Consider the following 21,343-nt stretch of genomic DNA (forward strand, 5'->3'; position numbering starts at 1 on the left):
CCGCCTCCGCGAGCTTCGCTTCGAGCTCGGAGGAGGAGGAGGAGGAGGATCCGCGCGAGATCGCCTCCGCGGCGGCCGCTTCGGTCTCCTCCTCGTCCTCAGCGGCGTCCGCGTCCTCGCGCGACACCCTCGCGGCGCGCACGAGCGCGAGGAGGTCTTCTATCTTATCGTCCGCGCCGTCGCTCGAGGACGCGCGGCATCGGATCGACGAGCGCGCGGCGTTCGCGCCAGCGCGGAGACGTCTCGTCCCGGGAATTCGTGTCCGTTGGGACGAATCGGCGAGGCGAGGCGCCGCGCGACGATTCGCGCGCGCCGCGCGCGCGACGCGACCGCGGGTGGACGCGACCGCGCCTCTCGCGACGGCCGCGGGGGCGACGCTCGTCGTCGCCATGTTCGCTCGTCCGACGCGTGCGTGAGCGCGACGAAGTGACCCGCCTCGAGCCGGCGGCCAGCGCTACGAGTCGCGAACGGATCGCGTCGACCGACCGCGAAAAAAACCAGAAAAAAACCGGCAGTTTGAAATGATCGATGTCGCTCGGACGCCACAACGACCGCGCTCCACTCGCGCACGCACAGGACCGGACTCGCGCCCGTCGAGCTCCGCGCGCGCACCGCGAGGTAGGTCTTCTTCGCAGACGCGCCGCTCGCACGATGTCCCCTCCCGAGTGGAACTTCGGACACGTCGCGGGTCTGTGCGACGTCGCGTTCCTCGGATCCGGCGACGAAACACGGCTCGTGACCTGCGGCGCGGACAACACCGTCGCGCTTCGCGACCCGAAGACCGGGGACGTCGAGGACTCGTTCGAGGACCACGACGACGCGGTGAACGTCCTCGCGGTGCACCCCGACGGCGCGAAGTTCGCGACCGGGAGCGACGACAACTGCGTGAAGCTCTTCTCGTTCACGACGTCCAAGCGCGAGTTTGAATCGAACGTCACGCGGTTCACGCTCCCCGTGCGCGCGCTCGCGTTCTCGAACGACGGCGCGCTCCTCGCCGCGGGCGGGGAGGACAGCACGATCAAGGTGATAAACATGGCGGACAACTCCGTGCACCTGGAGCTCCCGACGAACGCGAAGTGCGTCAAGTCCATCGCGTTCGACCCGATCGGCGAGTACGTCGCCGCCGTCGACGACACCGGCGTGCTCACGGTGTGGGCGCTGAAGGAGATCAAAGCCGGGTCCGAGGATAACGTCCAGGACGACGACGACGACGACGACGACGGGAACGACGGATCCAACGCCACGATCGAGGCTGGAGAGCGCGTGCTGTGCGCGACGACCGCGCCGACGACGGAGGCGGATTCCCCGCGCGTCAACGGCGTCTCGTGGCGCCCCGACGGCGCCGTCGTCGCGGTGCCCGGGCGCGAGAACGACGTCACCTTCTTCGCGCGCGGGTCGTGGCGCGAGCTCGAGGACCACCGACTGTTCGAGGACGCGAAAGGACACGCCGGCGCCGTCGCGACGTGCCGCTGGTCCCCGAACGGGAAGTACCTCCTCACGACGGGCGCGGACAACGCCGCCGTCGTCTGGGACGTCGGCGCCAAGTCCGTCGTCTCGCGCATCGAGTGCGAGTCCATCGTGTGCGGCGCGTACTGGCGCAAGGAAGGGAACGCGGTCGCGCTCGCGGGGTCGGACGGGCAGTGGTGCGTGTGGAACGACGTCGTCGCGGCGTCGCTCCCGTCGCCCACCGCCGTCGTCGACGCGAGCGAGCTGGACTTCTTCGTCGCGGGCGCGAAGAAGGACGACGTCGCGAACGCCGCCGAGGGCGGCGACGTCGCGGGCGCGCTCGAGGACGACGACGACGAGGAAGGCCTCGGGGACATGGACGAGGAGGAGTACTACCTCGCGCAGGAGCGACGACGGAAGATGAAGCGGAAGATGGCGGGGAAGTTTGGCGGCGCGTTCGGCGGCGCCGCCGCCGCGCCGACGCCGCAGGCGCCGTTCCAAGTCGGCGCGTGCGACGCCGCGAAGAAGCCCAAGGACGGGGAGAAAGAGAACCGCCGGTTCCTGTGCTACAACATGATGGGCACGGTCGTCACCACGGGCGAGCCCGGGGGCGACTTCAACTCTGTCGAGATGTCCTTCCACGACACGTCGCGCGCGGGACGCGCGCCGACGATCACGGACTACCACGGCTACTCCATCGGCACGCTCGGGGAGAAAGGGTGCGCGCTCGCGTCCCCGGGGAAGCCCGGCGGCGGCGCGAGCACGGTGTTCTACCGCCCGTACGAGTCATGGGCGCACGCGTCCGAGTGGAGGGTCACCATCCCCGCGGGCGAAGACGCGGTCTCGGTCGCCGCGGGGAACAACTGGGTCGCCGCGGTGACGTCCAAGCGTAACCTCCGTCTCTTCTCGCACGCGGGCGCGCAGAGGCAGATCGTCACCCTGGAAGGCGCGCCGGTGACGTGCGTCGGGAAGGGCGACTCCCTCGTCGTGACCTGGCACGCCGCCGCGCCCGCGCTCGTCCCCGGCGCCGACGGCCGACTGGAAGTCGAGCAGAGGATCGAGTTCGCGGAGTACGACGTCGCGGACGGCGGGAAGATCTTATCCCGAGGGCGCGTTCCGGTGCCTCCCGGGCACACGCTCACGTGGCTCGGGCACTCCGAGGACGACAACCGCGCGCTGTGCTTCGGCGCGTCCGACGGCACCGTCCGCGTGCGCGTCCCCGATTTCGGCGGGTCCTGGTCGCAGGTGTTCTCCTCGATGGACGCGCGCCAGTCCGAGGGCGAGCACCACTGGGTCGTCGCGGTCGCGACTTCGGACAACGCGTACTCGTCGTCCGCGCTGTACTGCGTCGTGTGCCGGGACGCGAGCGGCCCGGGGGTGTACCCCAAGCCGGTGCAGACGCTCATGCCCCTCGGCGCCCCCGTGGCGCTCCCGGAGAACAGCTCCGGGGACCTCGAGGACGCCGCCGCCAAGGCGCAGATCGCGGTCGCGCTCGCGTCCGCGGCGGCCGCGCGCGACGGCGACGGCGACGGCGACGGCGACGGCGCGCTCGGCGCGGCGCGAGCGGCCGCGGACAAGGCGTCGCTGCGGTTGTTCCACGCCGCGTGCAAGGGCGAGCGACCGGCGCGCGCGGCGGACATCGCGTCGTCGCTGCACCTGAGCAACTCGCTCCACGGCGCGCTGAAGCTCGCGAACGCGATGCAACAGCGCGTCCTCGCGGAGAGGATCACGAACCTGATCGAGGCGTCCATGGCGGCCGCGGCGGCGGCGGCGAACGCGTACGCGTACGCCTCCGAGCCGTCCGCGCTCGAGACCCCGGGGCAGTTCGCGCAGCAGCACTACAGTCAGCCGGCGTCGTACGCGCCGTCGCAGCCGACGCAGCCGTCGCAGGCGGCGCCCGTCGAGGACGCGAATCCGCTCGGGAGGCGGAAGTCCGTCGCGCCGGCGAACGAGAACGAGACGCCGACCGCGGTGGGCGCGAAGCACAAGGCTGGCTACGAGGCGACGGAGAAGCCCGCGGCGAAGAAGGGGAAGACGGCGAACCCGTTCGCGCGGCGCTGAGGACGCGTCGAGCGGATCGGATTCGGATCGGATCGGGACGGGACGGACCATCGCGGAACGCGCGGGTGGAGGGGGGGTTGGGTTACGTTAAAGCGCACGCGCGGGGCGACGACGTCGTGATTGTGACATCATACATCATGATACAACCATCCGTTTCTACATCCATCTGTTTCTACCCCCGCAACCCCACCTCCTCGTCTATTTACTCCGCGCTCTCCGCCTCCTTCGCCTCCTGCTCCGCCTTCGCCTCCGCGAACGAGTTCTTCTTCGCCGCGGACACCTTCGGCATGATCGAGTCCGGGGACTGCTCCTTCTCGTCGTACTTGTTATCCAGGTAGTACTCGATCCCGAGCCAGTATCCCGCGGTGAGGACGATGAACTGCCAGACCTGGATGTCCCCGAACACCGGGTCTGTGATCGACAGCGCCGCGGCGGGGAACGGGGCCACGATCGACGCGATCGAGCTCGCCGCGACGCCGGAGAGGACCGTCTTCGCGGCGTCCTTCCACTCGACGGACTCTGCGGAAGACGCGGAAGATCTCGATTTAACCCCCGCCGGGGTCTTCGTCGCGGCCGCGCGGACCGCGGTGCGCGCCGCGCGGGGTTTGCACGTCACGCGCGCGCGGGTCGTGAACGTCGCGGAAGCGCTGAGCATGGCGGCCATGTCGGACGTCAACGCGTGTCGCGCCTTGGTGCGATGGGAACTGCGATGCGACGAGAGCGCTGCTGATACTGTCCCCGCAGCGAGATCTCACCTGCTCGCGCTGTGATTGGTCCGGCGTTTTCTGGGCGTTTTCGTATGATGCCGCGGTGAGATTCGTACGTACTCGCCGCGTACTCGGCAGAAAACCGTTGACGTTCGAAAATTCACGAGACGCCGCCGACAGCTCAGTCCTCCGCGCGCGCTGCGACTCGACGCCGCCGTCTCCGACGCGATGTCGCACGGCAGCACGCACCACGTCGAGCTCACGCGCGTGAACCGCACGCTGAAGGAGTGGGAGAAGTCGCAGACGATGAAGTCTCACGAGATGCGGATAAAGACCGCGAAGTCGTCGTTGTCCGAGGTGTTCAGCGCCCGAGACGCGCGCGCTCGCGGACGCTCGCCGTCGCGCTCGCCGCTCCCCGCGACGCCTTCGCCGGGAGAGGGCGCGGTCCCGACGCGCCGCCAGCGCGCGGCGGCGTCGCGCGCGGCGCCTTTATCCCCGGCGAAGGACTTCCTCGCGTTCGCGACGAATCTGAGACCGAACGAGAACGCCGCCGCGGCCGCCGCGCGCTCGCCGATGACGCCCGCGTCGCGCGGCGCTCTGAACGTCGCCGCGCGCGGCGGCGGCGGCGCCGTCGGCGCGCGAATCAACTCGCGATACGCCGCGTCGCCGAGCCCGAGCGCGCCCGCGGAGCCGGAGCCGTTCCATCGCGTGCGGACGTCCCCGGACGTCGCCGCGGGCGCGCTGCAACGACGCGCGCCCGGGAGCGCGCCCTCGCCGGAGTTCGCGGCGGCGTCCTCGTCCGGCGGCGCGCGACCGAGCAGCGGACGGTCCGTCGCCGCCTTCTTGAAGCGCAAGCAAGCGAGAGACGAGCGCGCGAGACGGTTACGCGAGGAGGAAGGGACGGCGACGGCGGCGACAGCGGCGACGGCGGCGACAGCGGCGACGGCGGCGACAGCGGCGACCGCGGACGACGCCGCCGCCGGTCTCGAGACCGCGGTCGTCCTGGACACGACCGCGGACGAGAGCGTCGTCGGCGTCGCGAACGCGATCTCCAAGGCGCTCTCCCCGAGCTCGCTGTCGCCCGTGCAGAGCGCCGCGCGGGCGGTGTTCGGTCGCCTCCACTACGTCCGAGACGACGAGGAAGACGACGACGAGGAAGACGACGACCAGGGCGTGTCGAAGATGGCTAGCCTCCTGGACGGCGTCTCGGAAGAGGAGGAGGAGGAGGAGGAGGAGGAGGAGGAGGAGGAGGATCCCGTAGTGGACGACGACGACGCGGGAGACGCGCCCCCCCTGTCGAGCGTCCTCCCGACGCCGGCGACGACGCCGAGCCCGCTCAAGTCGTTCGCCGCGGCGTCCTCGCTCGCGGAGCTCCGGCACGCGCCGCCGCCATCGACGCTCGCCGGGGTCGCGTCCTCGCACTCCGGGCGGTACGCGCCGTCGACGCTGCGCGGCGAGGATGTCGACCTGGACTCGACCGCGATCGACGTGGACGACGACGCGGGCGGCGGCGGCGGCGGCGGCGGCGGCGGGGACGTCGAGGCATACAGCGGCGAGGGCGAGGAGTTGTTCGGCGTGGACGACGAGGACCTGTCGCCGTTTAAGATGCCGTCGCCGAGCGTCTTGAAACAGGCTGCGGCGGCGCACGCGAGGAGCATGAGCCTCACGAAGAGCGGGCTGGTCGCCGCGCTGAACGCGGAGGCTGCGGAGGCGGGCGTCGCGCGCGACGAGGCGTCGGACGACGACGACGAGGCGTCGGACGATGACGACGAGGAGGACGACGACGGACGCGTCGCGTCGAAGGGCGCCGCGGGGCTGCGCCGAGGAGGACGCGGGTAGAGAACACTAGCAAACGGCGCCGAGCGCCGACTCGATGAGATCGTAATAGAAGACAGAGGCGAGATGCCGCAGAGCTTCGACGGGCGACCGCCGCGGCGGCTCTCGGCGAGAAAGTATTACCTTCGTAACTGATTCGGCTGGACGCGTTCAGAGACTCGCGTTCAGTTTGAAACTCAAAAAGCAGCAGAACCCAGCGCACCAACGACCACAACGGCACGCGCCGACATCCCTCGCGGCGTCGAACGGACCGGACCGATCGATGTTCGTCGCGACGACGTCCGCGCTCGTCGCGCGCGCGAACGTCGCGGTCGATCGCCGGGTCCGTCTCCGCGCGAGCGATTCCCCGCGTCTCGCCGCGCGCCCCCGCGCGTCCCCGCGCGTCGCCGCCGCCTCACGCGCTTCCGCGATCGCGGTGCCAACCGCGTCGACGGCGGCGGCGGCGGCCGCGCGCGCGTCCGGCCGCGGCGTCCCGACGCCGCGCGGACGCGCCGGCCTCCTCCGCGCGTCCGACCCGTCCGACGCGGACGCGGAGAGCGCGCCGCTCGCGTCGTCCGCGACGGCGTCGACGGATGGCGACGTCAAGGGCGTGTGGTACGGCCGCGGGCTGCTCCTGTTCGTCGCCGCGGCGTACGGCACGCTGTCCGTCGCGTTCAAGTACGTGTACGGGCTCCCGGGGCCGCCGTCCGCGGGGACGATCGGCGCGGTGCGAGGCGTGTTCGCCGCGCTGTGCTTCGTCCCGATGCTGCTGAACGAGAGCAAGCGCAAGGCCGCGGCGGCGGGCGCGGGCGCGAGCACACAGGGAGGGGAGAAAAAGTGGATGGGGGGGAAAAGTTTTTGGCTCGCCGCCGTTGAGCTCGCGTTTTGGAACCTCGCCGCGCAGGGCGCGTGCAACATCGCGCTGCTGTTCACGGACGCCACGCGCGTGAGCTTCCTGACGCAAGCCTCGATCGCGTTCACGCCCGTCTTGGTGTCCATGGACGGCGAGAAGGTCGCGAGGGTGACGTGGGCCGGGTGCGCGCTCGCCATCGTCGGCGTCGTCCTCCTCGGGTTCGACGGCGGCGGCGCCGTGGCGGAGGCGGCGACTTCCGCGGCGGTCGGCCTCAACGTCGGCGACGTCATCGCGCTCTTCGGCGCGGCGTCGTACTCGATGTACATCTTCCGCATCAGCACGTTCGGGAGGAAGGGGATGCCCGGGAACTTGACCCAGGCGCGTTCTATACACTGGTCCCCATACGACCGCGTTGGCGTGGTGAACGCCGATCCTTAAGGACTTCGCCCGGCGTCTCTCTCCGCCCACCCCCCGCTTTCAATCCCCGACCGCGATGCCTTTCAACTCCACCTGACGCCTTTCAATTCCACCCCGATGCCCGATCCCAGGCGTGGAAGACGGTGATCCTCGCGTTTTTGTACTGTCTCTGGTTCGGCGCGGACTTCGCGCGGTGGTGGGCCGCCCCCGCGGGCGTCGTCGCCGCGCCGTGGGCGGGGTGGGCGAACCCCGTCGCGTGGGCGGTGTTGCTGTTCACCGCGGTCGTCCCCGGGTATCTCGCGGACGTGTGCCAGGCGAAGGGGCAGGAGAGCGTGAGCGCGAGCGAGTCGCAGGTGTTGCTGGCGGGCGAGCCGTTATTCGCCGCGGTGTTCGGCGCGGCGCTGCTGGGGGAGTCGCTGGGGACGTGGGGGTACGTCGGCGGCGCCGGGCTCGTCGCGGGGGCGATACTCGCGGGGTTGGACGACGGGTCCGGGTCCGGGGAGGAGAAGAGCGCGTGACGACGCTCTCGCGTTGCTAGTTGCGTCTTGTTTGCTTATACTCGTACTCGTTAAAAAAAAAAATTGTGACGAGCTCGCGACAATGATAGGACGAGATCTGATCGACCGCGACGTCGTCCTCTCACTGCGCGGATCGCGCGGCCATGGTCGCGCCGATGTACGAGCCGCGCAACCTCGCGCGGCTCGTGAAATGGCTCGTCGCGCTCGTGTACAGCGTGGTCATCTCTTCCAGGGTGTTTCAGAAGGGCTCGCCCCGCGCCATCCCCGACGACGTCCCGGGGTGGCTCCGAGGCGCGTCCCCGTCGCGGTGCCGACCTCGCTCGTCCGTCCGTCCGTCCCCGCCCCCCGCTCACCCCTCCCCGTCCCCCGTCCACTCCGCGCAGACGGCGACGACGAGGAGCGCGATCCGCGCCCCGCGGCGCTCGTGACCGGCGCGAGCTCCGGGATCGGACGCGCGACCGCGCGCGCGCTCGCGTCGCGCGGCTTCCACGTCCTCGTGTCGTGCCGACGCGCGTCCGACGCGCGCGCGGTCGCGGCGGAGATCGTCGCGCTCGTCGGGGACGACGCGAGGGCGACCGCGATGCCGGGGATGGACCTCGCGGAGCTCAAGGAGATCAACGCGACCGCGGAGGCGTGCGCGAGCGAGAAGCTGAACCTGAACCTCCGCGTCGTCGCGTGCTGCGCGGGCGTCATGGCGTGCGAGCATCGCGTCGTGGGGAGAGGGAAGGACGCGCGCGAGACCGACGCGGCGGTGAACGCGATCGGAACGTCGCGGCTGATCTCCGCGATACTGCACTCGAGGAGCGAGAAGAGGTATCATCACCGCGAGCACCTCAGGGTCGTGTGCGTCGGGTCGTTCACGCACCGCGCGGTGACGAGAGAGGAGTTCGTCGAGTGGCTCGACCGGACGAACGCAACGTCGTCGTCGACGGCGACGACGTCGACGACGCGTCCCCCGACCGCGTTCACCCCCGCGGGGGCGTACGCGTGCTCGAAGCTCGCGGCGACGATGCGCGCGTTCGTGACGCACGCGTCCTGGTCCCCGAGCGCGTGCTCCGTCTCCGTCGTCGTCGCGGACCCGGGTTTAGTGGACACGCGCATCAATCGCGAGTGGCCTCCGTCGTTGCGCCGGTTCTACGTCTTCGTCGCGCGTCTCCTCGGTCTGTTGTCCTCGCCGTCGCAGGGCGCCGACGCGGTGCTTCACGCGTGCTTCGTTCCCCCGAGCGCGCTCGGCGACGTCGCGGGGTACGTCTACGGCGCGAACGGCGCGAGGGTGCGACCGTCGACGCTCGCGACGGACGACGCGAAGCTCCGCGACAGAGTCTGCGCGATGACGTTCGCGCCGCCGCCCAGCGGGGGGTACGCGGCGTGGTGACGCGAGCGCGGTAGTAGTAGGCGTGTTATTTAGACTAGATAGATAAGATAGATAGACTATCGTACCGTGCGCAGCGCGCGAATAGCACGCATGCCGCGCGCCTACCCTCGAGGGAACGACGCCACCTTCGCCGGCGTCGGACGCGCGAACGCGTCCGCCGCGTCCGAAGACCGCTCGCCGCCGCCGAGCTGCCCTACGCCGTCGTCGCCCCACGCGTACACGTCGCCCTCGCGCGTCAACACCACGGTGTGCTCCCTCCCCGCGGCGACGCTCGACGCGCTCATCGGCAGACCGCGCACGCGCGTCGGCGGCGTCCATCCGCCCGCGTTCGCGCCTTGATGACCCGCGTCGCCGACGCCGAGCCCGCCGCCGAAGACGACGACGGCGCCGCGCGCCGTCGTCAGCGCCGTGTGCTTGCCCCCGGCGGCGGCGGCGACGACGAAGGTCCGAGAGCATCCTCGCCGCCGCGCGCGACGACGCGCGCCGGGGCCACCCGGCGACGTCGTCGGTCCCGGCGCGTCGAACGACGCGTCGCCGTCCTGCGCGAAGAGCAGCTCTTCGTCGTCGAGATCGAGATCGTCGTCGTCGAAGCCGTCGACGTCGTCGACGTCGCTCCCGCTCTCGACCGCGTCTTCCAAATCCACGGGCGCGGGCCACGGGCGCGGCGTCTGCGACGGGCCGTCCTCCGTGCCGAGCTGCGCGTGCGCGTTGCCGCCCCACGTGTGCGCGACGCCGTCCGCGGTGACCGCGACCGCGTGGCGCGCGCCGAAGGACACGGCGACGACGCGCGCGCCGGGGTCGTCGTCGTCGACGGATGTCCCCCCGGACAGCGCCGAATCCGCGCTCGCGCGCAGAAAATCACGCGGGTCGTTCCGGGCGATGTCCCACCCCCCTCCTCGCCTCCGCCTCGCCTCCGCCTCCTCCTCCGCGTCGCGTTCCTCGTCCGAATCGTCCGTGTCGCTCATCGCGCCGGGGAACCGCGTCGCGTCGTTCATTCGCGCCGCGCGCCTCCCGCCGCCCCCCCCGAACGACGCGACGCGACACGGCGCGTCGCGGTCCAAGTCGTCCCCGAGCCCGAGCATCGAGCTGCGTGGGTGAAGCGATCGGTCAGTCGAACGTCTTACCGGTCAAACGTTGAAAGGGAAGCGCGGGTGAAGAGTGGCGACGGGAAAAGTCCTTAAGGAACGGCGTGCACCACGCGAACGGGGTCGTATGGAAAGCAGTCTCACCTCCGGTTATCGCCCCACGTGAACAACGCCCCGCTCGACGTGAACGCCGCGCTCGCGTGCGCGCCCGCGGCGACGCCTATCACGACGTGCCCGGCGAGGTCTCGCACCCTGCGCGGCCTCGTCCACTGCCTTTTCTCCTCCGCGCGTCGCGCGGCGGCGTCTCGCTCGTCGCAATCGCCGCCGCTCCACGAGAGCGGCGACGCGCACCGCGGCGACCCCGCGCCGGGGGAGCCGTACCCTCCGCCCGCGCCGCCGCTTCCGCCGCGCCGCCGCCGCCGTTGCATCGACGCGGAGAGGACCCCGGGGGATACCCCGGGGGACCCGCCGAGCGCGAGCCTCGCGAGCGCGACGCTCTCTCGGACGACGCCGCGGCCGAGTTGCCCCGCGGCGTCGCCTCCCCACGTGTACGTCACGCCGGTGGACGTGCACGCGATGACGTGGAGGCGTCCTATGGACATGGACACGACGCGCTCGCCGTCGAACGCGCCGCGTTTGGGTATGCGCGTGAGGCGCGCGAGGGAGATGTCGATCCCGCCCCCGGGGATGTCCCCCCCCGGGGAGTACTGGGATCCCGCTCCCGCTCCCGCTCCCGCCGCCGCGTCCCGCGCCGCCGGCGACGGCGGCGGTCGGCTCGCGCCTCCTCCGGGTCCTGGCGCGCCGCCGCCGCCGCTTCTGTGTGCGACCCCCGCGGCGTTGCGTCGCACGACGAGCGGCGCGGAGGACTCTCCCGCGGCGGCGTTGAACGCGTACCCGCACGCGGCGGTCAGGACCCGTCCGTCGTCGCCGCCGCCGCCGCCCCCGCCGCCGCCGCCGCCGTCGTCGTCGTCGTCGTCGTCCCAGCCCCCGTCATCGACGACCGGTCCCCACACGTGCAGCCGCCCGTCCCTCGCCACGACCGCGGTCGCGTCCTCCGCGGCGCAGATCATGGGCAGCCCGATCTCGGCGGAGCGCTCGGCGAATCGCATCAGGGACAGCCACGACTCGCGCGCGCGAGGCGCGCCCATCCACGGCGCGCGGCGTCCGACGCGCTCCTTCGCCGCGGCGTCCACGAGCGTGAGGCCGCGATGGTCGCACGAGCTCGACCCGGGGTCGAGCCCGAACGCGCGGCAGGTCGCGCTCAGGCTCGCGAGGTCGCGCGCGCTGAGGCGCGCGAGTATCTGCAGCGTCACGTGCGCGGGGAGCTCCGTCAGCGGCGCGGCGGGTGCGTCGTCCGTCGACGACATCGCTTTTGATGAGAGACGACGACGACGCGGACGAGATTCAAAACGCGTCGCGTCCTCCCTCCCCGAGCGTCTAGCGCGCCATGTCGCGCTCGCGGTCGCGCGCGAGGAACGGCGGGACGAAGACGACGCGCGATGAGAGAGGCGACGACGCGACGGGATGCGCGCGCGCGTGTGCCTCGCGCGCGCGACGATACCTAACCCGAAACCGCGTTGAAGCGTCGGAGAAACGCATTTTCTCAGCATTTTCTCGTCCGGGCCGAGAAAAGCCAGCCCAGGTTTCCACGGCCACAACGTGGGGTACTGACCAGGGAAGGCGCGTTCTCGAAGCTTCCGAACGAAACGGGGGACGACGACGAAAGCAACAACGACGACGAGCGCGCGCGCGTCATACCAGCACGCGCCGCGCACGCAGCTCACGACAGCACCCGCCTCCTCGCCGCTCCGCTCACGAAAAAATGGCCCTCGCTCCTCTCTCCACCGACTCCCACTTCCGCGACGCGTTCCGCGAGACCGACGACGTGCGCGCGCGCCCGCGCCCCGCTCTCTCTCGCGCGCGCCGCCGCCGCCGCCGCCGTTCTGAAAAAGCAACAACGACGCGCGCTGACGCCCCCCTCTCCCCTCCCCCGCCCCGCAGTTCTTCTCGCACTTCCTCGGAGGCACGCCCTTCGGAGGCGTCGGAGGCGCGCTTATGAACCCTCGCGCGCCGCGCGGGGATCTCAGCAGCGTCTTCGCGCCCACGCGCGAGGGGACGGCGATCAACCGCTTCATCCCCGTGGACGTCACGGCGCGTTTTTCTTCTCTCGTCGTCGATTCCTTTCCCCGGCCAATCACCGCGCGCGATACGACACTCGTATCGACGCGAACTTTTTCTTTTTTTCCAAACGCGTCGCCGAACGCGGCGACGACGACGACTGACTCTCGCGCACGACCGCAGGAGACCGACAACGCGTACCAGCTCAAGGCGGACGTCCCCGGGGTGAAGAAGGAAGAAATCACCCTCGAGGTGGACGGCAACGTCATCCGCATCGGCACGAAGCGCGAGTCCAAGGAGAGCGAAGAAGAGGAGTCCCCCGACAAGCGGTGGCACCGGAGCGAACGCCGGGAGTATTCCGAGTTCCAACAGCGCGCGCTTCGGATGCCCGAGAACACGGACTTCAGCTCGCTTCAGGCGACGTACGATAACGGGACGCTGTGCCTGGACGTGAAGAAGAAGCACGACTCGAAGGACCAGAAGAAGAAGATCGCGATCAAGTGAGGAAGCGACGAGGACGACGACGACGACGACGACGACGACGCGGCGGCGCCGCCGAAGAAGCGGCGACGCGCGTCATGGCGACGATGAGCGCGAACTGAAACGGCGACCGACCGAACGAACGCGCCAGAAGAACACGAGACGAGCGACGGTTCCGCGAACCGCACGAGTAGAGCGTCCGAGACGCGCGAGCGACACCGCACGACTAGTGCTGCGAGTTGAACGACGAGAAAAGAGTACGAACGAGCCGCGCTCCTGCAATCGCCCAGCCCGCGCGTGCAAAAAATGGATCGATGCGACCGACCGCTGCGTATTCTATACAAGTTGCGCTATTCGATCAGACTAAAAAACCATAGAGTACGAGTACGCAAAATTTCGTATGGAATCTCCCGACCGCTCTTCATCGCCTTAACTCGCGCGTCGCTACCCTCTTTGACGCGCGCCTAGACGCCGTGTGTAGCAGGAGGCTGGAAAAATGGTGCGCGTGATCCTCGCGAGGACCTCCCCGCGCGTGCATTCGGGGTCTCGGGACGACGTCGTCGCGGCCACGACGGCGGTCTCGGCCGTCGTTCCGGATCCCGCGCGCGCTGCCGGTTTCTAGGGCTTTTCACGCTCGTCGCGAGCGCACCGGCATCCGCTGACGCCCTCCGCCCCCATCCTCGCGCTTCCATCCCAGGTGAACATTCCCAAAGCGAAGAAGACTTTCTGCAAGAAGTGCAAGAAGCACGCGCCTCACAAGGTGACGCAGTACAAGACTGGCAAGGCCAGCCTTTACGCGCAGGGTGCGTGCCGTTCGGCTTTTCATCATCTTCATCCCGCGTCGCGCCATCGTCCCCGGAGACGCGCCTCGAGAGCTCTTCCGCGAACGTTCGCTGACCTTCTCCCCCCATCTCGTGCAGGTAAGAGGCGTTACGACCGCAAGCAGAGTGGCTTCGGTGGTCAGACCAAGCCCGTGTTCCACAAGAAGGTGCGCGTCCCGCCCGTCGTCGCGGAAACGTCGTCGCGCGTGTTTTAGGGTTACGCGGTGAAGGGGGCGGACCACGCGATGCGTCGCGCCGCAGCCGCGTCCTCCCGCGCTTCAGCGTCGCCGTGAATACCCCCGCGAACGCTTCCTGACCACCCCGCCCCTCCTCGCGACCAAAACAAACAGGCTAAGACCACGAAGAAGATCGTGCTCATGCTTCAGTGTAACACGTGCAAGTCGCGTTGCATGCACCCGATCAAGCGGTGCAAGCATTTCGAGATCGGCGGCGACAAGAAGTCCAAGGGCGGGCTGTTCCAGTAAGCGCGCGCGCACTGGGGGGGGGTTCGGTGTGGCAACTGCGGCGGTTCGTTCTCGAGTGCGCTTAGGAGCGCGGGTCGACCTTACGCGACGACGGTCCTCGGAGGAGCGAACAGAACGCGGGCGCCAAACTTCGGTTGTAATCTGCACAGGAGTAGATTCACGCGACGACGCGCGCTTCGATTCGCTTCGTCTCTCTCTATCGCGCGATCACGTAACAAACGACGGGGCTAAGGTATCGTCGAGCTAAGTAGTGAGCGGCGAGACGCGCGGCGTCCGGCAGTCGTCGCGAAATTCATCCATCTTTCCCTCCCTCGCTCCCCGCGTCACCGGGGTTCGTCCGCGAACTCGCTCATGGGCATCTTCACGATTGCGTTCACGTGCGGCCGCCCGCCTTCGGCTCTGCACACGTACACGTGGACGTCGTCCGCGCCGCCGTTCGGGTCCACGCAATGGATCATGACCTCTATCTTGTACGTGTACCCCGGGAGCAGGACCGGGCACCTGTGGATCGGTTTCGGGATCTTGTACACCTCGGAGCTCTGCACGAGCACCGGGATCTCCATCACCGGCTTCTCTCCGCAGTTTTTCAGCTCGACGTTCAGACGGAACAGCGGGCCGAGCCCTTGTATCGTCGCGTTCAATCGAATGTTCACGCCGTCCTGGCCGCTCGACGACGGCCCGGTGCCGTCCTTCATGACCTTCAAGTACGCCTTCCCGGTCTCGTACCGCAGCCGCATCAGATCCCGCTGAAACACCCGGTGCATGTCAATCGCGTTCAGCCGCTCGCGCTGCGTCTGCTCGACGTACAGCTTCGTCTTCTTCGGCACCGCGAGCGGGATGTCCTGCTCCGCGGGCGGTCCCGCCCGGCTCGACCCCTCGAGCTTCGCCGACCGCGGCATGATCTTCACGCGCACGCTCCCGCCTCTCGTCGTCAGCGCGAGCGCGTTGTCCTCTCGTCCGACGCGTCCGAACCTCATTCCGCGCACGCGGTCGCTCATCGCGCACGTGCTCACCAGACACTTGCCGTTGTACACCCTGAGCTCGTCGTTCCCGAGCGCGACGATGAGGCACCGGGACGTCCGCGCGCGGTCGATGACGAGCTCCTCCATGGCGAGGATGTTCGAGGGCATGTAGATGCTGTGCTCCTTTCGTCCTCTGACGGTGTACGCGTGAACGACGTCGTTCATGCACCCGACGATCATGGACTTGCCGCCGAGGCACAGACCCACGGGCTGGGACTCGAACTCGACGACGACGCCGCTCATCTCGTCGTTCTTGATCGTGTACGCTTTGCCGTCCCTGCACGCGACGACGATTCGATAGTCCACCTCCAAGACGCCCGTCGACGCGACAAACGCGGGCGCGGCGGGCAACTGAAACACGCTTCGCACCGCGGTCCCGGAGCTGTGCAACACGTACAGCTGCCCGGACTCCGTCCCGAAGTACACGCAGTCCGGCGACGCCGCGTCGTCCGAGCGCTTCTTGATCGTCCCGACGCACGTCACCGACGTCTGTTGCGTCAACGGCTCGGGCGCGTTGCCGTACGCGAACGCGTCGCGTCGCGCTTGGACGTCCTCGCCCTCCTCGATCGCGAGCAGATCCAGGGACCGCGACGTGAGCTTCGCGCCCTGGTCGCGCAGCTCGGAGAGCGTCTCGAACGCCTCGACGGGCGCGATCGCGCCGTCGCGGAGGCGCTCCCACGTCACCGTCTCCGCCGCGTCCACCGTCTGGTTCGGCACGGTGAACTTGTAAAACGGCCGGAGGTTACGGTAGATGTAGACGTAACACCCCGCGGCGACCGCGAGCGAGGGCGCCTTCATCGACGCCGGGTTGTTGTGGTCCTCCGCGTAGAACGCCGCGATCCCGACCGGGACCTCGAGCAGAGTGTGTTCGCTCGCGAGCGTCGTGCCGTTCCACGTTTTCAATTTTTTGTCCGCCGTCGCGACGACGAGGCGCCACTCGCCGTCGCCGGCGAGGTCCGCGGACGTCACGCACGGGCTGTACGCGGGCGCGCCCGCCATCGGGTCCTGCGAGAGGAGGAGTTTGTTTGGGGGCAGGAAGGGCGAGGAGAGAAGCGGAGGTCAGCGACGACGATTTCGCGATCGGTCTGACGGTCGGACAGGAGAACGACTCCGGCGGGTTCTTTTCTCGCCGAAGCGACGGAGGACGCGCGCGCGAGGGTCGCGTCGCGTCGCGGAGGACGACGACGGACGACGCACGTTCCACGCGTCCAGCCACAGCGAGTTCGGTCTCTTCTCCTCCGGCGCCGCGGTCGTCGCGCCCGTCTGCTCCGGTCGCGTCGCTCGCGCGCGCGCGAGCGCGGACCGGGGCCCCGTCGGAGGCGCGGGCGCCTGGCGCTCGCCCTCGCGTATCGCCTCCATCGCGCGCGTCGTCGTCCTGTCGTCGTCGTCGTCGTCGTCGTCGTCCGCGCGGTCGAGCGACGCGACCGCCGCGTCCGTCCGGCTCCGGCGAGGAGGAGGAGGTGGAGACGCCGGGCGGGATTCGAAGCCCTCGACGCGCGGCGACGAGCGCGTCCCCTTGCGTTCGAAAGTGGCGAATGATCTGGTCGTCGCGCGCGTTCGTTTGGCCTGCTCGAGAATCGAATCAATCCTTCAGGGTTACGCGCCCTGTCCTCGCGCGCACACTCGGAGGCGCGCGCGAGCGACCCCGCGCGCTTCGACGGAATTCACGCGATGTTCCGCGCACTCGGCGACGGCGCGCGCAAGGCGGCGTCGCCGCTGCAGCGCGCGCTGACCGCCTCGGCGGCGCGGCACCCGACGACGACGCGCCACGGCGGATCGATCGTCGTCGTCCAACTCGCGTCGACGCCGACGGCGTCGTCCGCCTCGTCCGCGGCCGCGGCCGCGCGCGCCGCCCACGCGACGCGCGGACGTCATCGCGTCCGCCCGCTCGCCGCGGACGTCGTCGAAGTCGAGATGCCGCTCATCGCGAACATGATCGTCGAGCGCATCCCGTTCCTCCTGCCGCTCCCGCCCGCGTGGGAGACGGAGTACAACGAGTGGTCGCACGAGCGCGCGCAGCGGTGGCGCAAAGAGCTCCCGAGGGAGATCACGAACCCGAAGAAGGAGTACGAGTCCGAGGACGAGTTGCGACAGATGGAGGCGTTCGTCGCGGCGCCGAGAGAGACGGACGCGGATCGCGCGAACGACGTGCGATCGATGCGACGCAAGTCCGATCAGTTTCTGTTCCTCGTCGTGCAAGACGCGGACACCGGGGTTTGGGGCTTCCCCCGGCGGAAGCACAGCGGGAAAGAGGGGGAGACGATGCGGCAGGTCGCCACCGCCGCGATGGAGGCGTGCATAGGGGACAGCATCGAGACGTACGTCGTCGGGAACGCGCCGATGGGGAAGTTTCCCGAGAAGGCGGCGGCGGCGAAGAGAGAGACGGCGAAGAGAGAGACGGCGGCGGCGGAGGGGGACGGCGGCGGCGACGGCGGCGGCGGCGGCGACGGCGCGGCCGCCGCGCCGGCGACGACCGGGGGGGGGGAGGGGACGAACTATTACCACCGCGCGCAGTGGATCGAGGGGGTTCTGAAGCTCGAGTCGAAGTGCAAGGACTACAAGTGGCTCACGAAGGTGCGCGCGCGGTCGTCGGTGGCTCCGCGCCGCGCGCGCCGTCTGTTTTTTTTTTTTTCCCGCCCAGCCCGCCTGCGTTTTCGTCGCTCGCTCGGGGAGGTCGGTCGCGTTCGTCGGTCTCGTTCGGAGATGACGATATCACGCACAGTATCACTGGTCTTCTTTCCACCGACGCTCAACGAACGGCGCTGAGTGACACTTCACGAGCCTACGGCCGCGATCCGACGAAGACGCGTGCGGCGAACGCGACCGACGGACCTCCCCCCCCGCCCCGACGTCGGCTCGCTCTCCTCCGCCGCCCCCGTGCTCGCGCTGACGCGTCGCGTTCTTCCCCCGCGTCGACTCGCAGGACGAGCTCGGGGATCACTTCAACGAGGAGCACCACGCGTTCCTCAAGGAGATTCTGTGACGCGACGGGAGGACGTACTCGTACTCGTAGACTTAGAAGAGAGTTGCGTTGGCAGCTCGCTTTCAAACCACAAATTAATTTAGGGCCAACTCACATCCGCGACGCCGTCGCGCGCCTCGCGTCGCGGCATATCGCTCGTCTGTCGTCATCACACCACCGGCGGGGTCCACTGCGTCACCCCGGTCACGCTGTTGTGATAGTACGGCCGCCCGAGGTTATCGTAGAACACCCTCCAGTCCGACGCGGGCGCCGCGGCCCCGGGCGCCCCCGGCGCGGCTGGCGCGGCCGCCGCCTTGGCCTCGTCTTCGCCCCCGTCCTTCGCCCCCTCGCCGCCGTCCTTCTCCTTCGCCTTCTCCACCTTCGCGCCCTTGGCTTCTTTCCCGCCGTCGCCGTCGCCGTCGCCGTCCTCCCGCGATCGCTTCTTCTTGCCGTCGCCGTCGCCGTCGCCGTCGCCGTCGCCGTCCTTCGCCTTCGCGGAATCGTCGTCCTCGCCGCCCTTCTTCGAATCCTTCTCCGCGTCGTCGCCGTCGTCGCCGTCGTCGCCGCCGCCCTCGGCCTTTTTCTTCGCCGCCTCCTCTTCCGCGAGGCGCTTCGCGGCGAACGCCTTCGCCTGCGCGGCGAGGTCTTTGTAGTCCGGCTCCTTCGGGAGCGTGGACTCGCCGAGTCCCGTGGACGCGAACGCGCTGGGGCCCCACTTCTGCGCCCAGTTCACGGTCCCGTTCGTGCAGTTCGCCGCCTGGTGGCCCTCGATGCCGCAGATGTTGCACGCGTGGATCGACGATCCCGCGGGCCTTCGAAGCTTGTGGTGCTTCTCCATCGTGCGCGGCGCGGCGTCCTCCTCCGATCGCGCGTCGGATTATGACGACGCCCGGGATTATTGAGAGATCTCGCGCGCGCCGCAGCCGAATCGTTTTTTTCAGCTCGTCGAACGTCGCAGCGTCCGAGGTCACTCCGCGCCGCGGCGAGGGGTCGAGAGCGTCGATGGGCGCGACGCTGTCCTCGTGCGCGATGCGCGCGATGAACCGCCTCAGAGTGAGCGGCGTCTCGATGTGTCGCGTCCTCGGGACGCGCGCGCTCTTCGCGAGCGGCGCCGCGGACGCCGCGGTGCAGACGACCGCGACGCGCGAACGATGGCTCGAGGAGGAGCTCGCGTGGTGCGAGTGCCATCGCCGCGAGAACTTCTTCGCCAAGTCGCTCGGGAGGCACGTGACGTACGACGGCAGCGCGGACGCGTTCGACGCGCGGTATCCCGAGCTGACGCGCGCGCTGACGAGCGAGGCGCGCGACGCCGTCCACGCGGAGCTCGCGAGCGAGCTGATGAGGCGAGAGACGCGATTCGAGGACGCGCGTCGACGCAAGGCGCACATCTCCGCGAACTACGCGCCGCTGCACCGCGAGCTGTTCGACTCCGACTTCGAGACGCGCGAGCGCGAGTTCGTGGACGCGCGGTGGACGGAGCTGGCGCGGACGGCGAAGGAAGCGACGGCGGCGGCGTATGCGGCGGCGCGCGGCGGCGGGAAGGGCGGCGAGGTGGACGCGCGCCGTCGGTTCCTCGACGCGGCGGAACCGCTCGGGACGATCCGCGAGAGCCCGCGCGGGGTGTTCACCTTCCCGGCGCTCACGCCCACCTTATGTCGTCTCCTGCGCGAGGAGCTCGACCACTTCGAACGGAGCGGGATGCCGCGCGCGCGCCCGAACACGATGAACGACGACGGCGTCCTCCTACACGAGCTCGGTCTGTGCGAGAACCTTCTCGACCCGCTGCTTCGCGAGTACATCGCGCCGATGGCGAGGGCGCTGTACCACCCGCGCGCGGTGCCCGGATGCGACACCCTCGACCACCACCGCTCGTTCAGCGTCTCCTACGACGCGACGACGGCGGCGGGGAAGGACGCGGACCTGGCGTACCACTTCGACGACGCGGAGGTCACGATCAACGTGTGCGTCTCGCCGCGCGAAGCCTTCGACGGCGGCGAGCTCCTCTTCGGCGGCGTCGAGGGCGAGGCGGGGTCCTCGCACGCGCGGCGGTGCCCGAGGTTTCACCGCGAGGGCGTCGCGGTGATGCACGCGGGGAAGCACTGCCACGAGGCGATGGCGACGACGGAGGGGCGGCGGACGAATCTGATCGCGTGGTGCAGGAGCTTGGCGAGGCGAGCGGAGACGTGCGGAATGTGCGGCCGCGACAAGCGAACGCCGTACGTCGTCCCGGGACGGCGCGAGGGCGATTAGAAGATGGGAACGCGTCGATGTGCTAGCTAGAATAGGATAGAATAGGATAGGATAGAATAGAATCGCACGGCGCGCGGCGTCCGCGTCGTCACGACGCGTCGTCGCGCTTCCCCTCGCGCTCGTCGCCGCCCGCCGCCTTCAACGCTTCGAGGCGCGCGTTGTTCCGCTTCGCGATCCGTCGTCGCGTCGCCTCCCTCTCGCGGTCGGTCATCTCGTCCCAGTTCGCGATCGACGACAGCGATCCGTCCGCGTTCACGACGACCGGTCCGCGCTCCTCCCCGATCGGCACCGCGACGCCGCTGCCCACGCGCACGACGCGCGTCCCCGCGCCGTCCTCGGGAGTGGGCGCGGGAAGCGCTTCCCCGCCCTTCGCCTCCGTCGCGCGGTCGGGGACGGCGACGTCCGCGCGCGGCGCGCCCTCCGCGCCGCGTGCGACGTCGTCCTCGCGCGCGGTCGACATCGCGGAAGAACGGCGACGACCGCCGCGCCGCGCCGAGATGTGACGACGAGACGCGACGCGATCGACCGACGACGAGTGCGCGCGCGTCATCGAATCAATATCAGTCAATAAACTATGTAGTTCGCGCGCGCCGCTAAGACGCGTTCTTGCGTCGAACAGACGTCATCCCGACGCTGCCCCCCCCCACCCCCCCACCCCCCACCGCGCTCTCCAAGCTCCCGAGCGGCAGTCGCAGCGCCGCGGGCACGATCGCCGCGAGCGCGATCGCGTGGATGGGCACGCCGATGGACGCGCGCGTGGAGTACATCGACGACGCCGCCACCGCGCCGAACCGAGCCACCGCGTTGGCGAGCCCGTGCCCGGTGGCGCGGAACAACGTCGGGTACGCCACGGACGCGAGGATCCAGCTCATCGCGCCGATCGGCGCGGCGGGTATCCGCCCGATCAGCATCATGAATATCAACCCCG

At 69.6% G+C, this 21,343-nt stretch overlaps 13 protein-coding genes across 13 annotated transcripts; 8 read left to right on the plus strand and 5 right to left on the minus strand.

The window, feature by feature from the left end:
- Nucleotides 1-651: 651 nt before the first annotated feature.
- On the plus strand, nt 652-3,507 carry MICPUCDRAFT_36835 (uncharacterized protein; the record flags this gene model as incomplete). The annotated part of the gene is made up of 2 exons (XM_003063935.1): nt 652-1,191; nt 1,261-3,507. The coding sequence occupies 2 exons, from the start codon at nt 652-654 to the stop codon at nt 3,505-3,507; spliced, it is 2,787 nt and encodes a 928-aa protein (XP_003063981.1).
- A 202-nt stretch (nt 3,508-3,709) lies between these two features.
- On the minus strand, nt 3,710-4,171 carry MICPUCDRAFT_53860 (uncharacterized protein; the record flags this gene model as incomplete). The annotated part of the gene is made up of 1 exon (XM_003064120.1): nt 3,710-4,171. One exon carries the CDS (start codon nt 4,169-4,171, stop codon nt 3,710-3,712), a length of 462 nt encoding a protein of 153 aa, XP_003064166.1.
- A 271-nt stretch (nt 4,172-4,442) lies between these two features.
- MICPUCDRAFT_53861 (uncharacterized protein) lies at nt 4,443-6,053 on the plus strand (the record flags this gene model as incomplete). The annotated part of the gene is made up of 1 exon (XM_003063936.1): nt 4,443-6,053. The coding sequence occupies one exon, from the start codon at nt 4,443-4,445 to the stop codon at nt 6,051-6,053; it is 1,611 nt and encodes a 536-aa protein (XP_003063982.1).
- A 259-nt stretch (nt 6,054-6,312) lies between these two features.
- On the plus strand, nt 6,313-7,869 carry MICPUCDRAFT_49085 (Drug/Metabolite transporter superfamily; the record flags this gene model as incomplete). The annotated part of the gene is made up of 2 exons (XM_003063937.1): nt 6,313-7,302; nt 7,431-7,869. 2 exons carry the CDS (start codon nt 6,313-6,315, stop codon nt 7,815-7,817), a joined length of 1,377 nt encoding a protein of 458 aa, XP_003063983.1. The 3' UTR covers nt 7,818-7,869.
- A 138-nt stretch (nt 7,870-8,007) lies between these two features.
- Nucleotides 8,008-9,192, plus strand: MICPUCDRAFT_53863 (uncharacterized protein; the record flags this gene model as incomplete). The annotated part of the gene is made up of 1 exon (XM_003063938.1): nt 8,008-9,192. One exon carries the CDS (start codon nt 8,008-8,010, stop codon nt 9,190-9,192), a length of 1,185 nt encoding a protein of 394 aa, XP_003063984.1.
- A 19-nt stretch (nt 9,193-9,211) lies between these two features.
- Nucleotides 9,212-10,274, minus strand: MICPUCDRAFT_66235 (uncharacterized protein; the record flags this gene model as incomplete). The annotated part of the gene is made up of 1 exon (XM_003064121.1): nt 9,212-10,274. The coding sequence occupies one exon, from the start codon at nt 10,272-10,274 to the stop codon at nt 9,294-9,296; it is 981 nt and encodes a 326-aa protein (XP_003064167.1). The 3' UTR covers nt 9,212-9,293.
- Nucleotides 10,275-12,099: 1,825 nt separating this feature from the next.
- On the plus strand, nt 12,100-12,899 carry MICPUCDRAFT_43202 (uncharacterized protein; the record flags this gene model as incomplete). The annotated part of the gene is made up of 3 exons (XM_003063939.1): nt 12,100-12,162; nt 12,279-12,422; nt 12,579-12,899. 3 exons carry the CDS (start codon nt 12,100-12,102, stop codon nt 12,897-12,899), a joined length of 528 nt encoding a protein of 175 aa, XP_003063985.1.
- Nucleotides 12,900-13,332: 433 nt separating this feature from the next.
- On the plus strand, nt 13,333-14,347 carry MICPUCDRAFT_30148 (uncharacterized protein). The gene is made up of 4 exons (XM_003063940.1): nt 13,333-13,374; nt 13,573-13,678; nt 13,796-13,863; nt 14,047-14,347. The coding sequence occupies exons 1-4, from the start codon at nt 13,372-13,374 to the stop codon at nt 14,179-14,181; spliced, it is 312 nt and encodes a 103-aa protein (XP_003063986.1). The 5' UTR covers nt 13,333-13,371; the 3' UTR covers nt 14,182-14,347.
- A 157-nt stretch (nt 14,348-14,504) lies between these two features.
- On the minus strand, nt 14,505-16,721 carry BBS1 (bardet-biedl syndrome 1; the record flags this gene model as incomplete). Its single annotated transcript, XM_003064122.1, has 2 exons — nt 16,401-16,721; nt 14,505-16,208 (listed from the first exon to the last, which is right to left on the minus strand). The coding sequence occupies exons 1-2, from the start codon at nt 16,560-16,562 to the stop codon at nt 14,505-14,507; spliced, it is 1,866 nt and encodes a 621-aa protein (XP_003064168.1). The 5' UTR covers nt 16,563-16,721.
- A 153-nt stretch (nt 16,722-16,874) lies between these two features.
- Nucleotides 16,875-18,186, plus strand: MICPUCDRAFT_53868 (uncharacterized protein; the record flags this gene model as incomplete). The annotated part of the gene is made up of 2 exons (XM_003063941.1): nt 16,875-17,777; nt 18,127-18,186. The coding sequence occupies 2 exons, from the start codon at nt 16,875-16,877 to the stop codon at nt 18,184-18,186; spliced, it is 963 nt and encodes a 320-aa protein (XP_003063987.1).
- Nucleotides 18,187-18,334: 148 nt separating this feature from the next.
- MICPUCDRAFT_53869 (uncharacterized protein) lies at nt 18,335-19,003 on the minus strand (the record flags this gene model as incomplete). Its single annotated transcript, XM_003064123.1, has 1 exon — nt 18,335-19,003. One exon carries the CDS (start codon nt 19,001-19,003, stop codon nt 18,335-18,337), a length of 669 nt encoding a protein of 222 aa, XP_003064169.1.
- A 752-nt stretch (nt 19,004-19,755) lies between these two features.
- On the plus strand, nt 19,756-20,370 carry MICPUCDRAFT_5984 (uncharacterized protein; the record flags this gene model as incomplete). The annotated part of the gene is made up of 1 exon (XM_003063942.1): nt 19,756-20,370. A coding segment is annotated over one exon (615 nt), but the record flags the coding sequence as incomplete, so codon positions are not given.
- Nucleotides 20,371-20,503: 133 nt separating this feature from the next.
- MICPUCDRAFT_23248 (uncharacterized protein) lies at nt 20,504-20,875 on the minus strand (the record flags this gene model as incomplete). Its single annotated transcript, XM_003064124.1, has 1 exon — nt 20,504-20,875. One exon carries the CDS (start codon nt 20,873-20,875, stop codon nt 20,504-20,506), a length of 372 nt encoding a protein of 123 aa, XP_003064170.1.
- Nucleotides 20,876-21,343: the final 468 nt, after the last annotated feature.

The sequence above is a fragment of the Micromonas pusilla genome, assembly GCF_000151265.4.
Source record: "Micromonas pusilla CCMP1545 genomic scaffold MICPUCscaffold_16, whole genome shotgun sequence".
In the NCBI taxonomy this organism is placed as follows: Eukaryota; Viridiplantae; Chlorophyta; class Mamiellophyceae; order Mamiellales; family Mamiellaceae; genus Micromonas; species Micromonas pusilla.